We start from the raw sequence: 24,007 nt of genomic DNA on the forward strand, positions 1-24,007 counted from the left end.
GCTTCTCCCCTTTGTGCCGCCGCCGGCCCCGAGCACCCCCGTCCCTCCGCTAAGTAATAATTTCCACGTCCGATTCCATTTCTTCTCCCGTTCTGAAATCTCCAAGCCATCAGCGAGGAGGATAGTTCACATGAAAACTAATTACACAAAATCAATATTTAATCACAGCGCGGCATCCTGATCCTGCAGAAAAAATCCCTTTAAAACTCTGCTGCCATACACAAATACTTCTCGGCCGCTTATTTATAGATCTCTCCCTCTCTCTTTTTTTTTTTTTTTTTCTTCTGGTGCGAGTAATTTCATTTTCTTCCTATTTTTTCTTCACTACGAAACGTGTGAGCTGCGAGCCCCACAGGTGCCGCTTCCCTCCCCATCCTCCCCGGGGTCCAAGCGGTGTTCTCACCCCGAGGGCGCCGCGCTCGGACCGCTCCGTTCCCGCTGCCCGGACCCGGGGCGGGCCGCCTCTCCCCGTCTCAGCCCTTATCGGGAGGGCTCCGACCGCGCGCCGCCGGGAGCGGCACCTCCCGGGCTCGGAGCGCCCGAATCCCGCCGCTCCGCTCCGCACCCCGACGGCCGGGCCGGGCGGGCGGGCATCGCTCCGCGCAGCTCCCCCCGCAACACCGCCGGGCAGCGGCCGGAGGGAGCGGAGCGAAGCGGGAGGGGCGAGGAGCCGGCGCGGCGGAGCCACCTTAACGGCGAGCCCCGCCCCGGGCCGCGCGGCGCTCATTGGCGCAGCCCCGATGGCTGAAATTCATCGCTGAAATGCAAAACTTGTTGCTGCTCCGCCAGCGCCGGTTGAGAGCGGGGGAGAGCGCGCGAGGGGAGCGCCGCGGAGCCCTCCGAGCGCCCGCACGCAGCGCCCGCCCCGGCCCCGCCGCCGCCCCCGGAGCCCCGCGCGTCCGGCGGACGGCGATGCGGCGCGCGGCTCCCGGGCGCCGGAGGAGCCTATGAGCGGCGGCGCGGCGCCCCGTCGGCTCCCGGGCAGCGCAGCGCCGGGCGGCAGCGAGCGGAGAGGCGCGGGGTGAGCGCGGGCGGGCGCGGCGCGATGTGAGCGGGGCGGCGGGGCAGCGGGCGGCCATGCGCTTCTGAGCCGCGCAGGATGTTCGGGCTGGAGCAGTTCGAGCCGCAGATGAGCAGCCGGAGCGGCGGGCAGGGGGAGCGCGGCTTCGGGCAGCCCGGACTGAGCATGAGCGCGCACTTCAAGGCGCCGGCCTTCCCCGGCGGCGGTCCGGCGGCCGCGGTGGACCCGGCCCTGGGCGCGCTGGGCGAGCCGCCCCTCCTCGGCATGAACATGAGCCTGCCCGGCGACGGCTACGGCTTTCCGGGCCGCGGCCCCGCCGAGCTGCACGGCGCCGGCATGCAGCCGCCCGTGCACGGCTTTTTCGGCGGGCAGCAGCCGCACGGCGGCCACGGCGGCGCGCACCACCCGCACCAGCACCAGCACCAACACCAGCACCAGCCGCACTTCGGCGGCAACTTCGGGCCCGACCCCGGCGCTTCTTGCGTGCACGGCGGCCGCCTCCTGGGCTACAACGGCGCGCTGGGCGGGCAGACGGCGTTCGCCGACGGCTACGAGCACATGGCCGAGAGCCAGGGCGCCGAGGGCTTCGGACAGCAGCGCGCCGGGAACCTGCCCGATTTCCAGCAGCACAGCGCCGGCGCCTCCGGACATGCCGTGCCGGCGCCCTGCCTGCCCCTCGACCAGTCCCCCAACCGCGCCGCCTCCTTCCACGGGTTGCCGGCGGCCGGCTCGTCCGAGCCCCACGGCCTGGAGCAGCGGCGGCTCCCCGCGCAGGACTCGCTGGAATACAATTACCCCGGCGACGGCCCCGCCGCGCACTTCGAGCTGCCCGTCTTCTCGCCGTCGGAGCCCGAGGGGCAGCTGCCGCACTACGGCGGCGGGCGGCAGGTGCCGGCGGGCGGCGGCTTCGCTGGGACGGCGCTGCCCCGGGCGCCGGGTATGGCTGTGGCCAAGGCGCAGCCCCCTCCTCCGCCGCCGCCGCAGCAGCAGCAGCACGGCGTTTTCTTCGAGCGCTTCGGGGGAGCGCGGAAGATGCCCGCCAGCCTGGAGCCGGGGGCCAGCACCAGGCACCCGCTGATGCAGCAACAGCAGCCGCAGCAGCCGCCGGGCTTGCTGGCCAGACAGAACTCCTGCCCGCCGGCCATCCCTAGGCAACAGCAAACAGAAGCCAACGCTCCCAACCCCAACTTGCAGGACAATGGGCCGATAATGCAGAACCAGCACGCACAGTTTGAATACCCTATTCACAGACTGGAGAACAGGAATATGCATCCCTACGCCGACCCCGTGTTTAATATGCAGCACCCTCCTCCGCAACAGCCACCAAATCAAAGACTGCAGCACTTCGATGCCCCCTACGTGAGCGTCGCCAAGCGGCCGCGCTTCGACTTCCCCGGCAACCCCGGCGTCGAGCGCTGCGCCTCCTGGGCCGGCGGCATGCACGGCCCGGCCATGGAGAGCCACCTCTCCCCGACGTCCTACCCGGGGCTGCCGGGCGATTTCACCCCGCCGGCTCCCGACGCCTTCGTAGGGCCGCTGCCGCACGGCGGCCCCGAGCACCCGGCGCTGGCGCAGCGCCAGAACGCGGCCCTGGTGATGAAGCAGATGGCCTCGCGCAGCCAGCAGCGCCTGCGGCCGCCCAGCCTGCAGCAGCTGGGGCACCACGGCGAGGTGGGTCCCGCCGGCTCCCTGCCGCCGCCCGGCTTCGAGCGCGAGGCCGCCGCCGCCCGCGGCTTCGACGCTCCGGCGCCGCACCTGGCGCCCGACGGCACGTGGTTCGCGGGGCCGCCGCCGCCGCCCGGGGAGCTGCTGCCTCGGCGCATGGCGGGGCCGGGGCTGCCGGCCGAGGCGGCCCCCCACGAGCTGGGCCTGCAGCCGGGCGGCGCGGCCGTGCTCTTCCGACCGGGCGCCGGCGCGCTGGGGCTGCAGGAGCCGCTGCGGATGGCGGGCGAAGGCCCGGCGCAGGCCCTGCCCTCGCCCGGCGTCCACCCGCCCTTCGCGCCCGCCGTGGGCGGCCTCTCGCAGCTGCAGTCCCCCGGCGGCGGCGTGGCCCTTCCCAGCGCTCCGGCCGAGCGTCGCGGCCCCCGCCGACTTCGCGGCCCAGCCCGGCTTCCCCTTCGGGGCGGCGGCGCGGCAGCCCCCGGCGCACGGCAGCGCGCCCGCCCTCAGCGCCTCGCCCGGCGCCTACCCGCCGCCCCCCGCCCGAGTTCCCCCCGCCGCCGCCGCCACCGCGGCCCGCGGCCAGCAAGCTGGGCGCGCTGTCGCTGGGCTCCTTCAGCAAGCCGGCCGGCAAGGACAACGTGTTCGGCCAGAGCTGCCTGGCCGCCCTCTCCACCGCCTGCCAGAACATGATCGCCAGTCTGGGCGCCCCCAACCTCAACGTCACCTTCAACAAGAAGAGCCCGGCCGAGGCCAAGCGCAAGCTGAGCCAGGCCGAGCCCGACCCGCCGCCGCCCGCCGCCCCGGACTACTTCCCGGCGGGGCCGACGGCGGGCGGGGGCGCGGGCAAGGCCGCCCCGCTGCTGCCCGCCGAGAGCAGTCTCTCGCCCGGCTTCGCGCTGGAGCCGGCGGCCGGCGGCGAGGGGAAGGCGGGCGGCGGGCGGGGGCGGGGCCGCCGGAAACGGGACAGCGGGCACGTCAGCCCCGGCACCTTCTTCGAGAAGTTCTCGGCCGCGGAGGGCGGCGGGGCGGGCGTCAGCCCGGGGCAACCGGCGCCTCCGGCCGCGGGGGGGCCGCCGGGGGCCGCGGGCGCGGAGCGCGGCGGGGGCACGCCCCACGATAAGCCCCTGACCTCGCCCTCCTGGGGCAAGGGCGGCGAGCTGCTGCTGGGGGAGCAGCCCGACCTCATGTCCTCGCTGGACAGCGGCATCCAGAGCGTGACCAAGTCGGACGGCGGCTCCCCGCACGTGGACTTCGCCGACGAGGTCAGCACCAGCTACGGCAACGAAGACGAGGTGTCCTCCAGCTCCGACAACGCCGGCCCCAAACCCACGCGCAGCCCGCTGCTGGGCGGCTCGCCCAAGCTGCCCCGCGGGGAGCACGCGCTGCTCAACGGACAGAAGCCCCTGGCCCTCGGCCTCCTCAATACATCTACCTCGACCCCCGACAGCTACGGGCTCAGCAGCACGGCGGGCGCGCACCCCGGCACGCCGGGCATGGAGCAGGTGCGGACCCCCACCAGCACCTCGGCCCAGGACGAGATCCACCCTCTGGAGATCCTGCAGGCGCAGATCCAGCTCCAGCGGCAGCAGTTCAGCATCTCGGAAGACCAACCCTTGGGGTTGAAGAGCAAAAAGGGGGAGTGTGCGGGGCAGAATGGGGACAGTGACCTGGGCGGGTGTTGTTCAGAGGGTGTCAAGAACGCTATGAGCACCATCGACCTGGACTCCCTGATGGCGGAGCACAACTCCACCTGGTACCTGCCCGGTGAGAAGGCCCTGATGGAGGGGCAGGAGGAAGACAAGCCCATGGCGCCGTGGGAGAAGCCCAAGCCCCAGAATCCCAGCAAAGAAGGTATCCGCTGTCCCGCGCGCATCCTGGCCCATGGGGGGGGACTGTGGGCTGCCGTTGAGGTTACCAGGCATGCACCAACCTCACCCTGCCTCACAGCTCGGTGGGGCAGCAGTGCTGGGGACAAAGCGCCCACAGCCCGGCGGGGCCCAGGGTCGTGGTTCTGAGCTTAGTGGCCACCTGCAGAGCACTGAGGTGTGGAGGCTCAGCCAGGTGCTGGGGGGTTGTTGGGGGGCTCCACTGCTGTGCTTTGCATCCGCTTCCTCCAAACTTTTAGAGAGATCTGTCCAAGCCGTGGGAACATGTATTTGTTAGTGATCCCCGTGCAGTTTCAGGTACTTTCTTGCATGTGCCAGGAGCCGGGTAGCAGGGTGGTGCTCTTGGTTTTTATTTTTTTAGTGAGAAGGAAATTTAAGTTTAGGTTCTGGGTCCACTGGTGTAAAACTTGCTTAGCTGGCAGATGTTTCATTTTGGCATTCATTGTCATTTTTGATCCTTCCCCGTGCCCACAGGGCATCGTAATTCTCCGAGCTCAGAAAAAAATATTCTAATGAGAACTCCCTATGAGAAAGGCTGTTTAAGATAAAGGCGATTATGGATTCAGTCGGTTTCTGTTCTGTCGTCTCACGGCTGTATTTTAGAGCTCCCTGCCCACCATGGGGACGTTACAATGGGCACACGTGTCTGAGGGCACACGGGTGGTTGTGTGACGTGCCACAAGTGCACGTGCATGACTTCCACGCTAGAAATGCATTATTTCAGCCCAGGGAAGTTGCAGTTTTGGCACAACGGCGTAGTTTGGAATTGTTTTTGTTAGGCTAGGTCTTACAGACCGACTTTTTACTGCGTTTTGTGCTGGCAATCTCACTAAGAAAGGCATTGGGAAATGAGATGGAGCTCAGGTGCTTGGGGCATCGTCAGTTCCCCACTCCCAGTTCTGGTCGGTGCTCCAGCTTCGGCTTTCTGAAGCGTGAATCCTCGCCCCCACTGTTTGTCTCTTTGTTCATGGTTAATGCCCAGCTCAGGAGACTCTCATTTGAAGCGGGAGTGTTTAGCATGCACAGCAGACTGTAGGAAGCCCATCAGCATTCTCCGTGCTTCACCCAGGCAAGGACATAAATTGGTTTGTTTGGGGCCTTTCTTTTCCATTTTTAAATGGAGTTGCACACAGCATCCTTCCTGGCCCCTTCTCTTTTATTGTTTCTTGTACACAACATCTCGATCTGACTGGATCAATAGCTAGTTAGCACAAATCACAGCTCCTGTCAGTTCCACCTTGGCAGACTCTGCACACAGACACGCTCGCCCTCCCTCCGTCACACATCCCCTTGCACACGCATGCACAGCCGTGAACGCACCGCCTTGTGCTTAAGAACAGATCGCAAAAGGAGAATTTATTCCCTAAACCCTAATTCCATAGATTTAAAAAAAGAAAAGAAAAACAGCCGCGCACGGTCTGCACGTTTATTAAAAGTGCAGTTTGGCTTAGAACTCGGTGTGTTTTGTTTGTGTGTGCGTGGCGTGGAGCGGTGCCTTCTTTCACAGCACTCCTACGTGCACTTGGATCACCGCTATTCTTAGTAACATCTTGAGCAATACGTCCCTGGTTGCGATAAGCACAGCGCTGCTGTTGGAGCAGCTCATCACTCAGAAGGAAACCATTCCATCGTGGGTCCTATATAAGGATGGGTTTGGGTATTTCAGAGGCACAAAACAGCCGGCTGGTTTTACAGCAGCGGACAGAGGCACTGTTTGCTTTCACCCTTCTGTCGCTGGAAGGGTTCAAATGGCAAAACTCGGGGACACCGGCAGAGAATTTTCCGTGACTGTGGTTCTCTGGCACACAATTCCTTGTGCTGACACACGATGTAGCAAGAGAGAAAATGTTTTTTGCTTGAATCTGATGGTGAAACCTGCGATCTCGTTGGTTCTCCTTGGGTGCAGGGATAGGGGGAGGAGGACACGGCGATGCACAGGGCTGACTGCAGCGCTGGGCTCTGTGCTGCCTTCGTGCTGCTCTCCTCTGCTGCGTGCTGGGGGGGGAGGACCAGGGCTCCGATTCCACCGTGGCTCTCAGAGGGCTCTTTGTGATTGAGGATCTCCTTAAAACTCAGCAGCACCAGAAGCACATGCGAGTGATGCCCGGATTGCTGGGGGAGACAACTTGTTCGAGTTGTTTTCGTGGCTGTTCGCATTCCTTATGATTCATCTCTTTTTTCATGCTGATGCCGGTAGTGAAATAATTAGCTAATTACCTGGCAGTCTGTGCGAGCTGTGAGATTTAAAGGTAGATGAGGACAGATAATGGTATTTCAGACTGCAGTTCACATGCACTTGTCTTATTTAGTAACAAGCTTTAGTCAGGAATTGTCTCTGACTCACAGTTTCTTGTACCAGCACCTCTTTGGTGACGGCCGATCGCTCCTTCCCCTGTCTATAACATCACACTCTGCTCTGCCATGCAGCTACAGCCGGCAGAGAAACATCACAGTACTCAGCCTGGAGAGCTCCTGTTGACTTCCAGTAGCGTGGCTCTAGCTGACAAAGAGCAACTCGATCCCATTCACGTGAAAACCAGCTCTAGTTCAGCAGCTTTTTCTTTGCTTGGTTTCACTGAAGCACAGCGATTTCCCTTCAGCGCGGTGTTGATTGCTGTTCTCCAGAAACCCATTCACTGAGTTCTGCTGGGCTCTTGGTTTTCGTTCTTAATTGATGTTTGGGTGTGCTGCATGTGCCAGGTGAGGACATCCACGTGTAACCCAGAACCGTGCAGGCGCTGATGGCAAAAATCAGAGCTCAGTCCGAGAGCTGCGCGGCCGTCGTGCTGTGCTGGGCGCAGCACTGCTTTGTGCTTCATCCTTCAGTTGGTGTTCATATTCCATCATAACACCCAACCTAGCATTCGTGGGAGCCGGGAGGGCACAGCTCTTGGTGCAGCAGTGGGTGACGTGTGTAAGTTACTACCAAACGTATTCACAAAGGACAAATTTGGTCCTGCTGAGGCGCTGGGAGCCTTTGTTTTCTTTCTTTTCCCAGTGCGTGCTTTTGTTGTCAGCACTGCTAAATTCGGAGAGGTTTTTCTGGGGGATGAGGTTTGTTTGCTGAGGCTGAGTGTGTTGGATATGTTGAGGGGTGTTTCACACGCTGAAATAGCGTTGGGAGCAGTGCATGGTTTGGTGCCATTGTAAGGATTGCTGGAAGTGAGTTCATTGACTGCGCTGGGTGCACTCGGCGGTGATGAATGTGTGTTTCCTGATGCTGCTTTGTTTGCCTGAAAGAGAAGGGGAGAGTTTGCAATATTGCTAGAGCTGCTATAATGCAGCACTGGATGCATAAGTGTGTGAATTTGTTGGCATTTCAGCTCCTCCCGTGGCCGCTCCATTTTCCTTTTCATCCACAGACCTGCGGCTGTGTCAGAACTAACGCACATCACCAACATGCTCTGCACCTTTGCACTTTCTTTTAACAAAGTGTGCTGTCTTATAATGGCACATTCAGCTGTGGGATAACAGGGATGTGTAAATGGCAAAATATCTGTATGTGGCCATGTGAAATCTTAGTGCTGGGCAAATCGCTGTGTGTTTTTAGTCTCTCATATCACATATATTTCTAAAGTGGCAGAGCAGCCACAGAAAACATGAAGCCAGCTCTACAGTGAATCTTCAGGTGGCCCAACTTGCATGCTGGTTTTCGTACAAGATTTCCCAAAATGGAGCAGTTTTAATGCCTCATTCGTAGAGCACACTTAGAAAAAGTGACCGGTCACATCATGCTCTGTGGGATCCTTCCCATTTTGGTTACAGGCACCAGCGGCCCTGCATGGCACTGCCTCTGTCCCTGTGCCTTTTTCTTCCACTTTAAAAATCCTAGCCTCCAAAAGCAGCCAAGTTTCATGTGTACATGCACGCCTGTATTTTTGGGGGGCACATTTAAGGCTGGGGTGGGTATTCTGAAGCACAGCATTCCTCGTTTCATTTGTTTGAGGGGTGTTTTTAAGAGGGAGCTCCTGTTGAGGTGTGTGCTTTGCTTCTGCACTTTTCCCCATGAGTTTTTGGGTGGAGATACCCGATGGAAATTATAATAAGTGAGGCTGTCCGGTCTTCGAGGAATTCAGGGTCCACCCTGGCTTTCCCCATCTGGGATTTTTCAGCTTTTAACACGTAAAGCAGGTTTTTTTCTATTTTGCTCATAGTGCTCAGACAACTGGCTTGTATAAAAATACCATCATTCTTCACTTTTCCTTTGCAAAAACTTTTCATTTTGGTTGATGCCGTTAAAACATGACTGATTATTAAGGCATTACTAATTACTGGGGGCCCTTTTAACGCAAAGGCTTTTTTGGTACAAGTTTAATACATTTTATGGGTGATGCTTCTGAGCCACATCCAGGGGATCTCGCTCCCCAGGGTGCATGTGTGTGTTGGTCACTTGTAGCTCCCAAAGGTGGATTGCTCCTTGTCTGTGCGCTCAGCTCGTGCTGGGTGTCTGTCGTTGCATAAGTTGTGTGCATTTGGTTTTAATTTTATCAAATCTATCTGTGCCTGCTTGGTATTTGAGCTTAAAAATGCAGTGCATGACGCTGCACCGTCCAGATTTTTTATTAGTTTTTGAGGTTTGTCTGAAGGAGCCTTTTCGGTTTGGGAAGCTGCAATCTGGTTGTGTTTAAGTGCTGCCTCGATAGATTTCTGCATTAAAATAAATACAGTTTAGTTGAGAGCAAACACAGAAATAACGCACGTATGAGCTGTGAGGAGCTCTGCTGGTCCTTTGCAGAACGTTGTACTGGAGGTTGCGTGCAGCCTCTCCCTGTCAGCCACCCTGCCCAACCTCTTGGATCTCTCTTGGAGCCTTTAAAAGCGAGATGTGAACAGTGAGGCGCTGCCTTTTCTTCTCTTAACTCTCTTAGCTTCAGTTCTGGCTGCTGGGCCTTCAGCACTTGGTATATTCTCCATCGCAGAGAAGCTTTTAATCAGAGAGCGGTTGTGAGAGCGTGGTTTTTTGGTGTGACAAAATATATATTTTTAGAGTTAAGTCTGCATCTCATTAATTTGGCAAATTAGTATTCGCCAAATATTAGAGAGCATTTGTATTGCTAATAGAAAGATCATCCCGAGGCTGAGGAAGCACAGCTAATTGAAAAAGCGGCCATTTGTAAAGGTAGGAAAAATCTAAAACATTTCATACCCTCATTAAGTTGGTTTAAGATCGAGGATTTTAATTTGTGGTGTGAAGCAGCCGTGGTGCAAAAGCTGGGGATGGCCACATCCTTCCTCCCCTCAACACTCCCCCAAAATGCAGTTTAAAAAGAATGGCAGACCTTTTTTTTTTTTCTTTCTTTCTTTTTTTTTTTTTTGTTCTTTGAAATACCCTGAAACCATTTTGCTATGAAGATGTAAATGGATCCATTCACATAGGAAATGGAGGCAGGGTTATTAGCTGGTCAGAATTGGAGCATCTCTTTCCTAGAGAAAAACCTTCCCGTTTTTCTTTCTCTTTCCGATCGCCTTCCTCCGCTGTGACATTTTGAAGCCTTTTGCTGAGCGCAGTCACAGAGGCACGGGGTGGCACTGGATGGAAGATAGCACACAAGCAGGGATGCAAATGCAGCCCGGCCAGGGTCCGTCCCCAGGGAGCGCCTCTCTGCCACCCAGTGCTGGAGGTGATGCTCCGATTGTCTGCGGGGTTACAGCAGGCTGTGAGTGCTGTGAGTGCTGCCGGCTCCTGGCTAGATGGCACAGTTGGTCAAGTCATTCTGCTTATGGATGCTTGGGCTTGCGTTTCATTTAGATCGTGGGGGAGTCTGTATTAAGGTCCCACTCTCTATTCTCTCCTCTCCTGGAAAAAAAGACAGCAGTTGCAGCGCTTTGACGGAGCGTGTGAGTGCAGTAAGCTGAATGCATTCCTCTATCCGAGCAACAGAAAAAGAAAGTGAAGCGATGGGGAAGTATTTATCACCACCTCCAGATATCCAGGGGTAGAAGAATCGTGGCTGTGTTCCTTTGCTTCTCTCTTCTTGGACAGGGGAAGGAGCAGACCCTTCCCAGGCAGTGCGTGCACACGATGGCTTCAGCTGTGGCTTTAACAGTGGCACGGCGCCTCTGTTGTGATGTGAGCTCCGGTCCTGATGCGATGCTGCCACAAGCAGGGCATCCCTCACGTCTCCAGGACACCTGGATAGCTTCTTGCATTTATTGTTAGAGGTGTTTTTGGTCCGACTCATCTGCTCTGCTAGTTTTTATTCACTCCACGATGTTACACTGCAAAAGTTTTTTTATTTTTTGCCCAGTTAGAAGGGTAGCCCAAATTTGAGGCCAATAACTGTTTTAAAAGCATGAAAATAATAGAAACGTGCCTATTGTTTGTATTCCACCCCCACCCCAACAGGGAATTCCACTGTAATCACAATGAAAATTACCACAATGTATGAGACAGTAATTCTGATACACTTCAAAAATAGTATTATCATATAAAGTGCACAACAGCTGTTATTTTATGATGGAACAGATTTTATTGTTGCTGGATATTGGGTCAAACACTTGTAACACAGCCTTGATTTAAACAAATCAGAAGCATGAGTGTGTTTTTGAAGATAAAATCGGTATGATTTTTCTTTTCTGCTTTTTCTTGTTGTTGGATGCTGTAGTTCCCTTCTCTACCTCTAAATATAAGCACATGCTTTTCTTTGTATGCTGGGAGAAAGCATCCCAATCCCAGCTGCTCTCTGTACAAGGCCTTAATTTTAGAGGCAGAACCAAAATGAGGACTGTTTCAATTGCAATTAAAATGTCACGTTGTCTAGTTTGAGATCGGGGGGCTACCAAAGAGAAGAGAGACTATCGAGTGACTTCTTCCTCCTCGTTCCTTTTTATTGCTTTTAGTCAGTAGGATGATTTGTGCCATCTTTTTATCATTATTTGTGGTAGCTGTCTGCAAAATGGGTTTGAATTCAGATGGCTCTGAAGTGGTGCAGGGATGCTGGGACAGCTGTCGGAGGGAAAGCTATAGCAGTAAGCTCAGCTTTTTGCTTTAAACTCCGTGCGTGCAAAATGGGACTCTGATATAAAGCAGTCTGTTGTGCGGATGTATCGCATCTCTGAATTCACTTGAACTGAGGTACATATGAGAAATGAAGAAATCAATTTGTGTTTGGGTACAGCGCTGCTCTGGGCTGCAGGGCAGCTGTGGGCTCTGACCAGGGCTCACGGAGCGCAGCCTCACCGTCCTGCTGCTGCTGTAGCTCTGTGAATCTTCTTTGTATGAACTGACATATTTCTTTTTTCCTTTAACAAAGCACTGAAATTTTACTCCAATAATTACCCAAATCCTTTTGTATTTTCGATTGTTTTTTTTTTCTAGGCCACTTTGTGCACGATTCTCAAATATTTTGTTATGGAACAGAACAGATTAAAAATCTCTTCCTTGAATCAGACAAGTATGAACTCCAGGAGCTGGTAAAACATACAGTTGGAGAGACTGTGATATAATTAAGTTTTTATGTCTACCTATTAAGCGTAATGAAGGGTTGGTTGCTGGCCTTAAATTTGGAAAGAGCTTACTGTAAAGCTTAAAACAGGAGCAGATTCCTGTAATTACTGCATTGTAGTGAGAAGTATGGCGAGGTGAAGGGAACAAAAACTATTCATTGTCCAATTGTCTTTACATGTCTGCTGCACTTACATCTATATATTCGGAAGAATAAAATGATTTGTTGTACTGATTTTCAGAAATAAGCTAAAAAAGTCAACACAGGAAAAGAAAAGAAGAGGTGAAGAATATCTAACAACGCTTAGAAAATGCACTGCTTTAACTTCCTTCGTGGGCCCTGGTGCATGATTTGGAGAATGGTTATTTGTGCATTAAGCACCAAGCCAGCATGCTGTGCTGTTTGGTGTTTGAGTTTCAGACGTTTCATTCGAAAATCTAACATTTTAAAAACTTTGCATCTTCTATTTTCCCTTAATTGTATCAGATGGAGCAAACCTCACCAAGTGTGGTCCGGGCAATTCTGAGTCTGCTTTCACTTTGCCTTGAGCTTTGTTGCCTTTAGCTGATGGCAGTGCAGCAGGAAAACCTGCATCCTCATGTTGACGGTTGAGAATGATTGCTTAGATTATATCTAGTTTCAAGTGGTGTGGAACTCTTAGAAGTGAGTGTTTGTTGATGATGATGAAATGTTTTTTTAATTGTATGTACTGGTAACTATTATTTTAGCTCTGAATATTCCTGTGCATTCAGTGATAACGCAAAACCATTTTGTATATGTCTGGGATGGACTGCATTGAAGAGGAGCTGGTTTTGCTTCATACGCAGACGAGGGAAAAGACCAAACCTTTTCTTCTCCATTAGAAAAAATCTAACCCACATCCTTTTTCTTCTCCTTGGCAAAAACTTGGCTTACGTCATTAAGACAGGAGGTTTTTCCCCTCTGCTCTTGCTCCCATCCCGTAAGACGTACTTTATTTGCCTTTTGCCCTCTTTTTGTGGAGCTTCTCTCAGAACCTGCTGAGGGGGGGCTGTGCTTTAATCATTTCTAAAGATGGCTCCTGCTTTTCACAGTGGTGCGGCCCAAATAGAATTGTGAAAAGTTCCCATTACTGAGCTGTAAAAGAATACTGTAAATGGATTATGCAGAGAAAACCATTTAGATAAAAATGCAATTTTGCCTTTCACACACACTGCTAAGAATTAATAGCACATTCTTTCTAAATGGGTACTTCTGTATTATATTTTCACCTTAATGAAATTCTTTCCAAAACAGGAGCGTTTCATTTAAAATTTTAGAACAAAATTGATCTGTCTTTAATCCTCAGTACTTCTCCCCCCCTCTTTCTCCCCCCCTTGGAACCTTCGGGAAAATACCTGGTGGGTTTGAGCTGTGTGCTTCAGGCAGTGCCGCACTCTGCCTCGCTGTCCCTTCTGCAGGATGCTTTGGGGCATCTCTTTGGAGCATCTCTTGCCCACACCACCGTTGCACATTCCCAACGTGTTGCTCACTGAAATGTTTGCAAGGAGCAGAGCTGCCCCGCTGTGCTGAGCCTCAGCAATCCAGGCTGGAGATCCTGCGGCGTGGGGGTGTACACACAGAGCTAATTTTGGGAGACAGGAGTCTCTTTCCATCTGCGGTGTTGGTATTTCTGTGCTGCTTTCTTTTTTAGAGCAATTATATCACAAGCAGGACCCAATGCGTTGCTGTCACCGACTTCGGCTTCGTGTAGCCATGGGTCATTAGCTTGTACGTGTGAAAGCCAAGGTATTTTTTCTTCCTTCTGGCAGCTTTTCCTTGGATTAGAAGGAATAGCTCTGTGATGGGAGTAATGGTGATTCTCCCATTGATAAGGTGTGTATGCAACACACGTGAGTGTTTGGGTTACAGCAGTCTTTCCAGCCAACATACGATAATATTATAAGCGGCAAGTTGCAAGCAATGGCAAATCAAGGCATTCAATCAAGTTTTTTAATTGTTTCCTTTTAATAAAAGGATCCTAATGGTGAGAACAAAACTGTGTGGTAGGCATAGGGCTAACAGAAGGATGCCTGCTTGGAGCAGCTTCTTGCTGCTGAGCTGCCATGAGGAAAATGCTTTTGTGAAACAAACTGGTAGGTGTTCTCATAGTACTAATAAAATAGTTCCCGGGTACAAACAGTCCTTGGAACGATGAAGATATGGATAGGAGTGAATGCACCTGAAAGCTTCCATGTTCAAAGTGGAAATGCAGTTTGGCAATAGCACTGAGCAGCCATTTCCATGGCTTTTGGGACAATCTACTCTTTGAAGACTTTTCACTTGGGACACTCTCCAAAATGTGAAATGCAGAAGAAACATAAGGCCTTATGTTATCAGATCAATTCTGATTACTTGTAAAACCTCCCTGGAGCTCTTTTTCTGCTTGAAGATGTTTTGTTGGACACCTTGGTTGAAATCAAAATGTAGCTGGGCCATTGCAGGCTTCCCGTGCTGAGGTTTTAATGGCTTTTTTTCTCCCAAATTTTGCTTCCCTGCTTGTATGTAAGGGGCCTGCTCCTGTGTAACTGCAGGCAGTGAGAATGCTGCTGTTGACCTAAACCATACAGGAACACAATTGGAGGAGGAATCTGTGAGTCTGTATTTGTTTATTTAGAAAGCTGGGCAGGAATTACAACGCAGACACTCTTGAAGACGATCTTAAGCATGTCACTCAGGTGAGCCTGCTATCCACGCAGCCAAATTATGCATGTCCTGTCACCACATGCATGCATTTGGGAAGTTTTTGTCCTTTTGGTGCTTGATTCCTATAAAAGTTTGTGTTTGCTGCAGGGGCAAAGGAGGTCCTCACTCCTCCTTTGCATTCATTGAAACTTGTTCTTTGCCATCCGAAGATGCACCTTGGGTTGCTCTTTCACTAGTTACTCCTTCATGCATCGTGTTCACACAGAAACAAACTGCATCAATCGGTTCTTCCTGCTCCCAGCGATGTGCAAACTTCTGGGAGATGATCACAGAATTCTTCAGTTCGTCATTCAAAATGTGTTCTCAAATAGTGACCAGTTTGCACACTCCGAGTTGGAAGCCTTTGTGATTTTCAGTGCATGTCGGTGTGTTACCGATGTGATTTAGCACTGTTTTGTGGCACTGTTTTTCTGGCTTTCTCCTAACTAACACTGTGCTCAGTATAAATTCTGGTTTGGAAAGGCGTATTTTTAGTCTCACCAAAGTCTTCTGATAATCTTCCGATCAAAGAACAGAAAAATACTACAGTCCTTATTTCGGGGCTTACATAACGGCTCTCTCTTCAGTCACAAAATTTCCCTTTTTGTGATTCACTTTCTGTGATTCACCGTTTGTCAATCACAGCAGTTCAGCCAGTATTGCAAATCGTGGCTCTTACAGCCAAATGTGCCATTCCCTGGAAGCAAAACTTTTGAACATTGAAGTATTTCGGTGTAGCTGTTTGTAACGTGTGAGTTTTGTGCTGGTGGAGCATTGGCTCTGTAAGTTTTCATATAAAGGGAGGCACTACAAAAGCCACAAACGCGATTGCACAAAGTGGCTCTTGGTGACAAATGCTGTTGAGCGGTCGGTGTGCTTTCTCATTTCTGGTAGTTGAACATATGGAGTGTATAGTGTTACATCCAGCACTATTTTTTGTTATTGCACTGTGCTCTGGATTCCTGACGGATTCTGAGGCCCTGTTTTGCTGCAGGGCAGAACCACATGCAAATACAGAGGTCCTGATTATCTGCCGTGCACCAAACAGCACTGCAGCACTGCCTCTGCCCCTGCTTAATAGTGTTAAACCTGAGAGGCTGGGTGTTGTGCAGCCATCTTATTGTTAGCAACTTGGTGTCTTACAAGGAAAATGAAATGGAACTGGCCAAGCCGTGGGCTGCGCTGAGGCTTCTCTTGTCTGGATGTGATGCCCTAGGAGTAACTGGTCTGTCATCAGAAGGGTTTGCTGCCCTTTGGTGAATGGTTAACCATTTACAGAATGCTGCTCCACTGTAAGTATGAAATTCTTACGCATCACTTTTTTCTTGCTTTTTTATTTTTTGGTACTAATTATACCTGGCAGCACGCTGCATACTAAGTTATGCATTTAAGCGTTGGTTGTTAAGGAAAAATCTTGATGGCCATTGTTTCTATTAAAAAAAAAAACCAAACCCCTTGTCATTTTCGAAGTCACTGCTGTTACAGTCATTTTCTCTTTGAACGTCGGGATTCTGTCTTTGATTACATACCGAATTGTCTCTTGTCATTGCATAACCATTTTTTGGTGTGTGGATACATGGAGACGTTGTGCAGTTCATCGCAGTGCCTTCCCAATCCTGGTGCTTCTCTAAGAAAGAAACGTATTTAAAATATAGATAGTCAAAAAAAAAACAGGTTTTGGTTTTATATTTTCCTGGGATTTTTTTTTCTTTAAATCCTACAGAATATATAACTTCCTTCCAAAATTGAAAATAACCCTTTCTCCCACTTCTCACTTTTGATTGTATCAGAAATCATTACTTCAAAATTTTCTCCTCCTTTCCCTTTGCTGCTTTGGCAAATTACTCTACACGCAAAAAGAATAAATATCTGTAATTCCACCACCAGTTTATTCAGCTTCTGGAAAGTTTGGGGGAAAAAAAGAGAAGGAAAAAATGGGTTTAGAAAAGCAGATCGTTACTTCAATGAATGTGGAACACAACAGTTTTCCATTTTCTGAACTGCTTTCCTCTGAAGCCGGGCAAGCCTCAGAAAAGTCGTGTTGGAGAATTAAATGGGGGGAGAATAGGAGGTTAAAAAGGCGCTAACACTCATCTCGATGGTTATTGAGAAGCAGGAAAAAGAGGAAAGGATGAATGCTGACGGCCAGCTGGTAAAGAATACGTGTGAAAGTGACAACCCGTTCAGAAGCAGGAGGAGCTCGGTGCTGTGCTGGGAGCGCCGCGCGGCTCCGCGTTCAGCATCGCTGCCCGCTGTGTGCCGGGCTGGGAGGATGCAGCGCGGGAGTGCTGGAGGCACGGCTCCAACTGCAACGCTCCAGCGAGCTAAGAGTGGGTTGGTTGCTTTGCTTGCTTGGTTTCAAGGTGTCTGTCTGGCCTCGGGGCTGAGCGCGCTGCTGCTAGACGCTGCCTGCCCTGCTCCCCGCGGGTAGAATCAAAGGGCAGGGGCTTGCTGAGGCAGTGGCTTCCAGAAGGGCCTCCCAGAGCAAAATGAAGGCACGCAGACAGGAGATGGGGTCCAGTGTTTTGACTGTGCACGGGTAAAATTGTGGTCTGGGTGCATGTGAATGCTCTTCCACTGCAGAGTGATGTTGATGCCACTGCGGTGATGGGAAAACTGGACGACGACGGGGTGGTGGGGCTGCACCAAGCACCGAACAGATCCCGTCCTTGGAAGGTGGTTCTGCTCTAACAGTGATGGCTGTGGACCTGTCTGCTATCCTTCCGTGCACGCTCGCAGCAGGGTGCTGTAAAAACGCATTGCTTCATGTGTGTATTGCTTCAGAGGGTTAAATACAACTAATTCAAAAGCTAACCTCTCCGTTAAGGTTTGCCAATTTCGTTTCATCTGATAGAATTCTTTGCAGTAGAGTTTGTAAATCCTAGCTGTGTTTTTGAACGGGCGCTTTGTTCCCTTGTGTTTTGTAAGAAAAAGCCCAAAAAGGACTCACTGTATCTTTAAACGTGTGGATCCTCAAACCTCTCTAGGAAGGGGAAGGGGGAAGGGACCCTTTCAGGATTAATTAAACAGAGATGTCTTGCTGTAGACTTGAGGGTTTTACTGATAAATGCCAGCCCCTCACCCAGGTCTGGTGGTGGCTGTTATTATTTAATCACAGCTATTAAAAGAAATCCGAGAAATCTTTCCTTTCTCCTCCTCCTGCGTTCCATTTATCTGTCCTCCCAACCTGTTTGTTTGTGTATAGTTAAGTTTTCTGTGCCAGTGAGAAGCAGAGTGGAAATGTCAGGGGTCAGGCTGCAGGCAGGCAGGGGAGCAGTCAGCCCGGCTTCAGCTGCAGTCTTTGACTTTCTGAGAAATCTGAGATATGTTCCAGGCAAGATTAACTCTTTCCAGCACAGCTGCCTTGCTGCTGCTGGCCTGAGGAATATGGATCAAGATGGGCACATTAAGAAATTGGGTTCGGTTTCTGTCATGCATATGTCCTCGTGGTTTAATTGGTGATGGGTGCTACTGCTTTCATTTCATTCACCCTCTTATCTAAGACGAGCAGGCTTAAAATTTCATCTGTCTTGGCAGCTGTGCATCTGGAAGATGAGGCTGCATGGATACAACCTCTGGGAAGGATGGAGGATGGAATAATTTATTGCAGTGCTGCTATGGGTACCTATTTCTCAGCACATTTTCCAGGAAACAAAGCATTCATCCAGGAGGGCACGATGCTTCTGTTTGAAGACACATTCTTGGTTAGCGGCGTGGCTTGGAGCTTGCCACTCAAAAGATGTCTAAAACACAATCTGAATGCCCTTACCTTCAGAATAACCAGTTCTGACGTTGGCCAATTAACCTAGTGTCTCACATGCTTTGAGGTGCATGTAGTGCAGTGTGTTAAACGCACAGCGGCCCCGGCTTGTGGCGAAGCTGGGTGAGGGTTTTGGTGGTGTGACTCAAGTGGCACCACCTGCATCTCACCCTGCCTGTGCAAATGGAATGTGTGAGTCAGCTGTGGGGTGGAGATTATTTGTTGCCTTATGGCAGTAAACTAAGGTGCTTAAAATCTTGCCCAGTTTGACAGAGCGACAAAGTACAAGCAGTGCCCTTCTTAAGATAGTTATAAAGACTAGAGGTAGTCCTTATGCTGTTGCGCAGCAATGTCTTCATTTTTGGCTTTATTTTTGTAGCAGTGTGTTTCTTTGGAGCTTGCATGTTGAGGCAGTGGGCCTCCCTAGAGCGAGCAGGATGTGCAGGGTGTGCAGTGGAGGAGCACCCAGCCCAGTGAGTGCTGGAGTTGTGAGCAAAATCCTCTCGCAAAGGGATCTTGGTCACTTATGACGGTGTAAGCTTTACATTTCCTGCAGACCATGTGCATAGGAAGGTTGTTTGCTGTTATCTAATTAGCATGCACCCAGAAGATGATTCTATGCTACTTAATTACTTTTTATAGGGGTAAAGAATTGTCCACAGCAGATTCCCCTGTTTTAGCTTGCGTGAGTTAAGTAATGCTGTCATTTGTGTCTGGAAGAATGAGGCCATTTGTGCTAGCATTCATCTCTGGCTGGCTCCTGCCATGCCTGGAGCACACCAGGCTGAGGGATGTGTCTGTTGCCTCCTTTGCTGCTTGTACTGCAGGTCCGCAGCTCAGCAAGCACGGGTGAAACAGTCACTGCTTTCTCTACACGTGCTTGTATCACTTCGTGCTATTTGCATACTGTATCTGCTTTAAACTTATCTTCCTCTACCACTCCTTTGTTAACTCAGTTGAAAAGTGCTGCTTGGCTGAGCCTTGGGGAGAGTGGCTGAGTCTAGAGGGTTTTCTTCTGGGCACTGGGGTAAGCAAGGGAAACCTGGGGCCTCCCATCTCTGGGGCGGCCGTGGTTCTGTAATGGATGTAAAAGGAAGAGCTGTGCAGTTAGTGTAGTCTTCCTAACGTCAGGATATCTGGTTATCTCTGTGATAATAGGTCCCAGATTAGCCCCTGTTAGAGGTCTTGAAATAAATTTCAGGGATTGTGTATACTGTATGGTAACTGCTGAGTCCTGGCCTGAAGCACTGATTGAGCGCTTGGAGAAAGGACCCGGTCAGCCCTGGGAGCACAGGGGAAGGCAGTTCATGTGTGTGATCAGACCTCATTTAAGGGCTGACTGCCACTGGGGAAGGGTCTCTTTCTGGAGGGTCCCTCCTTGGTGGAGCTTCTTCCTGTGAACCTGGAGTCTTCTGACACAGGCGAGCAATCTTCTTCCCTCCCTTTATAGTGCCTTTCTATGGCGCTGGTCCTTCTGTCATCACGCTCAGATTAACAGCAGTTTTAACAAATAGGTGCAGATGCATATGGGACAGAAGTGAACTGTAATTTGTCATCTGCTAATCCTATACAGATTACCCATCACCATGAGGTATGCATCTTGATTTAGTGTGTCAGCACTTGCGTGGTTTGGTGCTGCTCCGTCCTGTCCCTTGTCCCTGCTCTTCCTGCACAGTCACTAAGTGGAAGTTGGCACTTCTGGAGTTCTTGTCCCTGATCGCTCCAAACAGAGCCTACACAGCTGCTAACATGGAGTGGAAAGTTAATTGTCTGTCATCGTTTCATTTTCCAGTGGTACTGAAATTGTTGTGGTTCATCAATCACACGAGCACGCAGCTAGGAAGGAAATATGGGCCCATACTTCTAGCTTTAGGTTTGGAGATGAGACCACATCAGCATTGAGTTGTATTGGCCCATTCCATTCTGTTACAGGTCTTTGAAACTTTAGAGTTAATGTTCAGCTGAAAAGTACATGACTTTGTTCCTCCAACAGCTATTTGCTCCTGATTTGCTGCTATTCTGAGAATTTCATGAAGACTCTTCATGGTGATGTGACAACTGGAAGAAAAAGATGAGCTCATCCTAATAGTAGCACTTAGAGACTTACCTAAGTAAGCCAGGTTTCGTTGTGTTGTGCTGTGTTGGTTTTTTTTAAGGTGTATTTCCTTCATTGCCATTCTTCCTTCACGTGGCTGTGTGTTTCTTCTATCTGATGATGTATTTTTTGGTTTTCCTCCAGATAAATTTAACTTTAAAACATGCTGTGCAACCAGGCCCTGATGCTCAGTCAGCTGTGTGACCTCCAGCTGAATCAACATACCTTTTTGCTATTTTGTGGGATATTTCTGAATGCACCAAATCTATTATTTGGCAACAACATTTCCATCTCTTCTTGCAGCCAAAATCAAATTTGGGGTATACCAGAACTTGAGATTTTTCTATTGTAGACAGGACCCAGCAATTTTGCAACCACAGCATCAGGTATCAGTCTGATTTACAAACGCCTGTATGTTTTCCTGCAGAGATTTTGGCCCTTGCTGAACAAATTCAAGCTTTCTGATGTCTGCTTTTTTTTTTTGTTACTTTTCTTAAACTTTGTAGAAATTGTTCACAAATTACTAGGAATTAGCAAATCACAATTGGAAAACCATTGGATTTAGAGTGGTACTTCCATGCCTTATGCGTTCCCTGGGGTGGACCAAGGAGCCTTCATCTCTAGCATGTCCCTCTGCAGGTTCTTAGGATGAGACCCAGACTTTGTTCTTAGGTTTCTGATCTCTTTTTTTTTTTTTCCTTGAAATTCCTTTAACTCCTCTTGATTTTAGTGAAGCCATTTCCTAGGGTTTTCTCATATAAGCCACTACTTCCAAGACCAACAAACTGCAATTGGAGGTATCCTGAAGGGCAGTGAGATGTATTTCAAGGTAATGCTCTAAACAAATTGGATGAAATAGCTAAAGATCCTGGATGCTGTTTGTTCTACCTTCCTGTAAGCTTTTGGTAAACTGCAGCTGTATTTTCACAAATATTCTTGTGCTCATGTAGCTTAACCCAGAGTGTTAATGTACGTTATCACCACTTCTTGGTGTGCAAGAGCCTCAGATGAGTGAGACCCCTGGGAGTGATTGACTTTGCCTGTGGCAGTTTTGTATTATGGGCTCGTAATTGTGAATTATAGATACAGCAGAAGCACTTGCATGAGATGCAGGCAGAACTGGGAAGAAGATGGGAGGAACCGATGGATGAACTTTCAGCAGCCAGAGGGCTTGAGGTCCTCCTGCCCTGGCAGCTAAGCTGGATACAGATGTGACTTTGGGATGTGAGGATGCTGCTCCTGTTGATTTCTTTGGGAACAAGATGACTACGTACGTAACAGGCTTCAACCAACTGTATCCAAACCTTCTGCTCATGAGGAGATTGATAATATTTCAGAGACAAATTCTTTTTCTTTTTTCTCCCACTAGGCTAACAAGTACTCATTTAATTTGCATCCTGAAACTAAACGACCACAAACAAAGTTCTTTGAAGGGAATCTTTTCTTTCATTCTGTTTTCATTTAAGGAAAACAGAGATTTCCATGTATAATTTGCAGGGCTTAAATATCCTACTTAGTGTTGTTGTTTCTATTTTTTTTCTCAGCAATTATGTAGGCTCTTGCACAAATCTGATGAGGGAAAGCTGGAATTTACATGTTTCCTCCTCTGTTTCACTCTGTGCATAATCACCATCCATTCATTGCCTTTACAAACTCCATTAATACACCCACTTTCCACGCTAGTGCCAGTGGGCATTTTAATGCTATTTTTGCAGGCCTCTTCTGTGTACTGAGATTCACATTGGTCTGAAAGTGATGTTACCACTTCTGACCTCCGTGTCCTCAAGAAGAAACGAGCTGCAGCAAAGCTTGCTACAACAGTAGGACTGGTTTAGAATGAGTTGGCTGTTAAATATTGCTCATTCTGGTATCATCCTCTGGCTGAGATTCAAGTCAGTGGTGATGGTGGAGCCAGCAGACCCAACTCTGAGCTATTTCCTGTTGATTAATGTGCTTTGAGAAGCCCCTTTGTAACTGGGGAAGAATCAACTTGGAGGTCAGTAAAACCTGATTTCAGGGCATAGGCTGAGTCTATGAGAGTGAGAGTTCCAGAGCATTTCTCCCCAGAGCTTTGGCTGCTGGTGGCCAGTTGTGCTGTGCAGGGCCAAGGCCGTTAGCCACCATTCATCCCCTCACTTCCTTGTTAAATGCTAAGGTGGCCGTTTAAGGCAGAACATTTAGGTAGAGTTTATTTCAGTTTGGGTCTGTCCTGAAATAATACTAACCAATGTCCATTGAACAATTCTATCTGACTGCAGTGTGGGCAGAAAATTCCACTTTGAAATTTATATTTTAAGAAAACCCTTTTATCAACTCCTGCGTTCTGACTCTCAAGAGGTGGATTTCGTGTGGTCTGGAGCCACGTGTAAAGCTGCCATGTGGTAATTTGCGTGCATGTGAAATATATTTGAAAGTAGTGGATGCAAGATCCAGTGTTTCCTTGCTCATCATGGACGTGTGGGTTGTTATCTTTGGTGAAAATAGGCTCAGAGCATTTAGTTAGTGCAAGCGAGTGATATACGCCAACAGCAGAGAAAACATGGGATCAGTCAGCCAATATTCACTCCTACTGTGGAGTTCTCCTCTTCGTGTTGCATATGGGCTGCAGAGGTGGAGAGAGACATGGCTGAAAGAGCTGCCGTCCTTTGGAGTGAGCATTCAGAGAAGCTGTTCGTAATCTGTTTTCTTAATACTGGGTCTGAATGTAAGTGTGATGGGCAGGAAGGAGGATTTAAACCATTGGGTCCTTTCTGAGCTGAACAGAAGTGCAAGGTGTGGTTGCCTTTTCTGACAGCTATCGTTGAGAAGCGTGTACAGAATTCTGTTTTATTGCTGAGCCTTTCTGGTCCCAGTGCCAGGTGTGGAGCCCTGTCACCGATAGTTGCTGGGCACTTGGGAAAGCACGACTTCACTGAAAGTTTGCTTGCCAAAAGGGGTGCAGGATGCACTGGTTCCTGTCAGGTATTCACCCGGATGAGCCTTGGAGCTCATAGAAGTCTCTTCCGAATGGCAGTCTTTCCTGACCAGCAAGTGTTTATTGGCTTAGAGAACAGAACCTGCTTTCTCACAGGTGCACTACGTTATGCGTACCTCCTCAAAACGAATCACAAAGAAAGCCTCTACTGGCATTATGAACTGGGAGGGAAAGACAGGGTGACTTTCTGCTTTGTCATCAGTTCAGGTCACAGTAAACAATCCAGAACTCCCAGTGGATTCACTGGCCTCCAAATGGTAGCATAGAAACATCAGGAGAGCTGAATCAGCTGCGATGGGCCGTGTTGCAATTTCATGACTTCCACTTGTTTTCTCTTGGAGCTGCCCAGGAAAGGTTTGACTGCTGGTGGCAGTTGGTTTGCTTTGCTTTTTTTAGCTTCTCATACCATGCAGGGCTGAGGGGAGCACGGCATTGGCGGCGGTGCTGGGAGACAGACCAGT

At 50.5% G+C, this 24,007-nt stretch overlaps 1 protein-coding gene across 1 annotated transcript in view; it reads left to right on the top strand.

The window, feature by feature from the left end:
- The first annotated feature begins 999 nt into the window (after window positions 1-999).
- The window catches only part of MN1 (MN1 proto-oncogene, transcriptional regulator), a 36,739-nt gene continuing 13,731 nt past the window's right edge, over window positions 1,000-24,007 (top strand). The window contains 3 exon segments of the mRNA XM_048964312.1: window positions 1,000-3,099; window positions 3,101-3,212; window positions 3,214-4,534. Of these exon segments, the coding sequence (XP_048820269.1) occupies window positions 1,100-3,099; window positions 3,101-3,212; window positions 3,214-4,534 (3,433 nt within the window). The 5' untranslated portion in view covers window positions 1,000-1,099.

The sequence above is a fragment of the Lagopus muta genome, chromosome 17, assembly GCF_023343835.1.
Source record: "Lagopus muta isolate bLagMut1 chromosome 17, bLagMut1 primary, whole genome shotgun sequence".
Taxonomy (NCBI): domain Eukaryota; kingdom Metazoa; phylum Chordata; class Aves; order Galliformes; family Phasianidae; genus Lagopus; species Lagopus muta.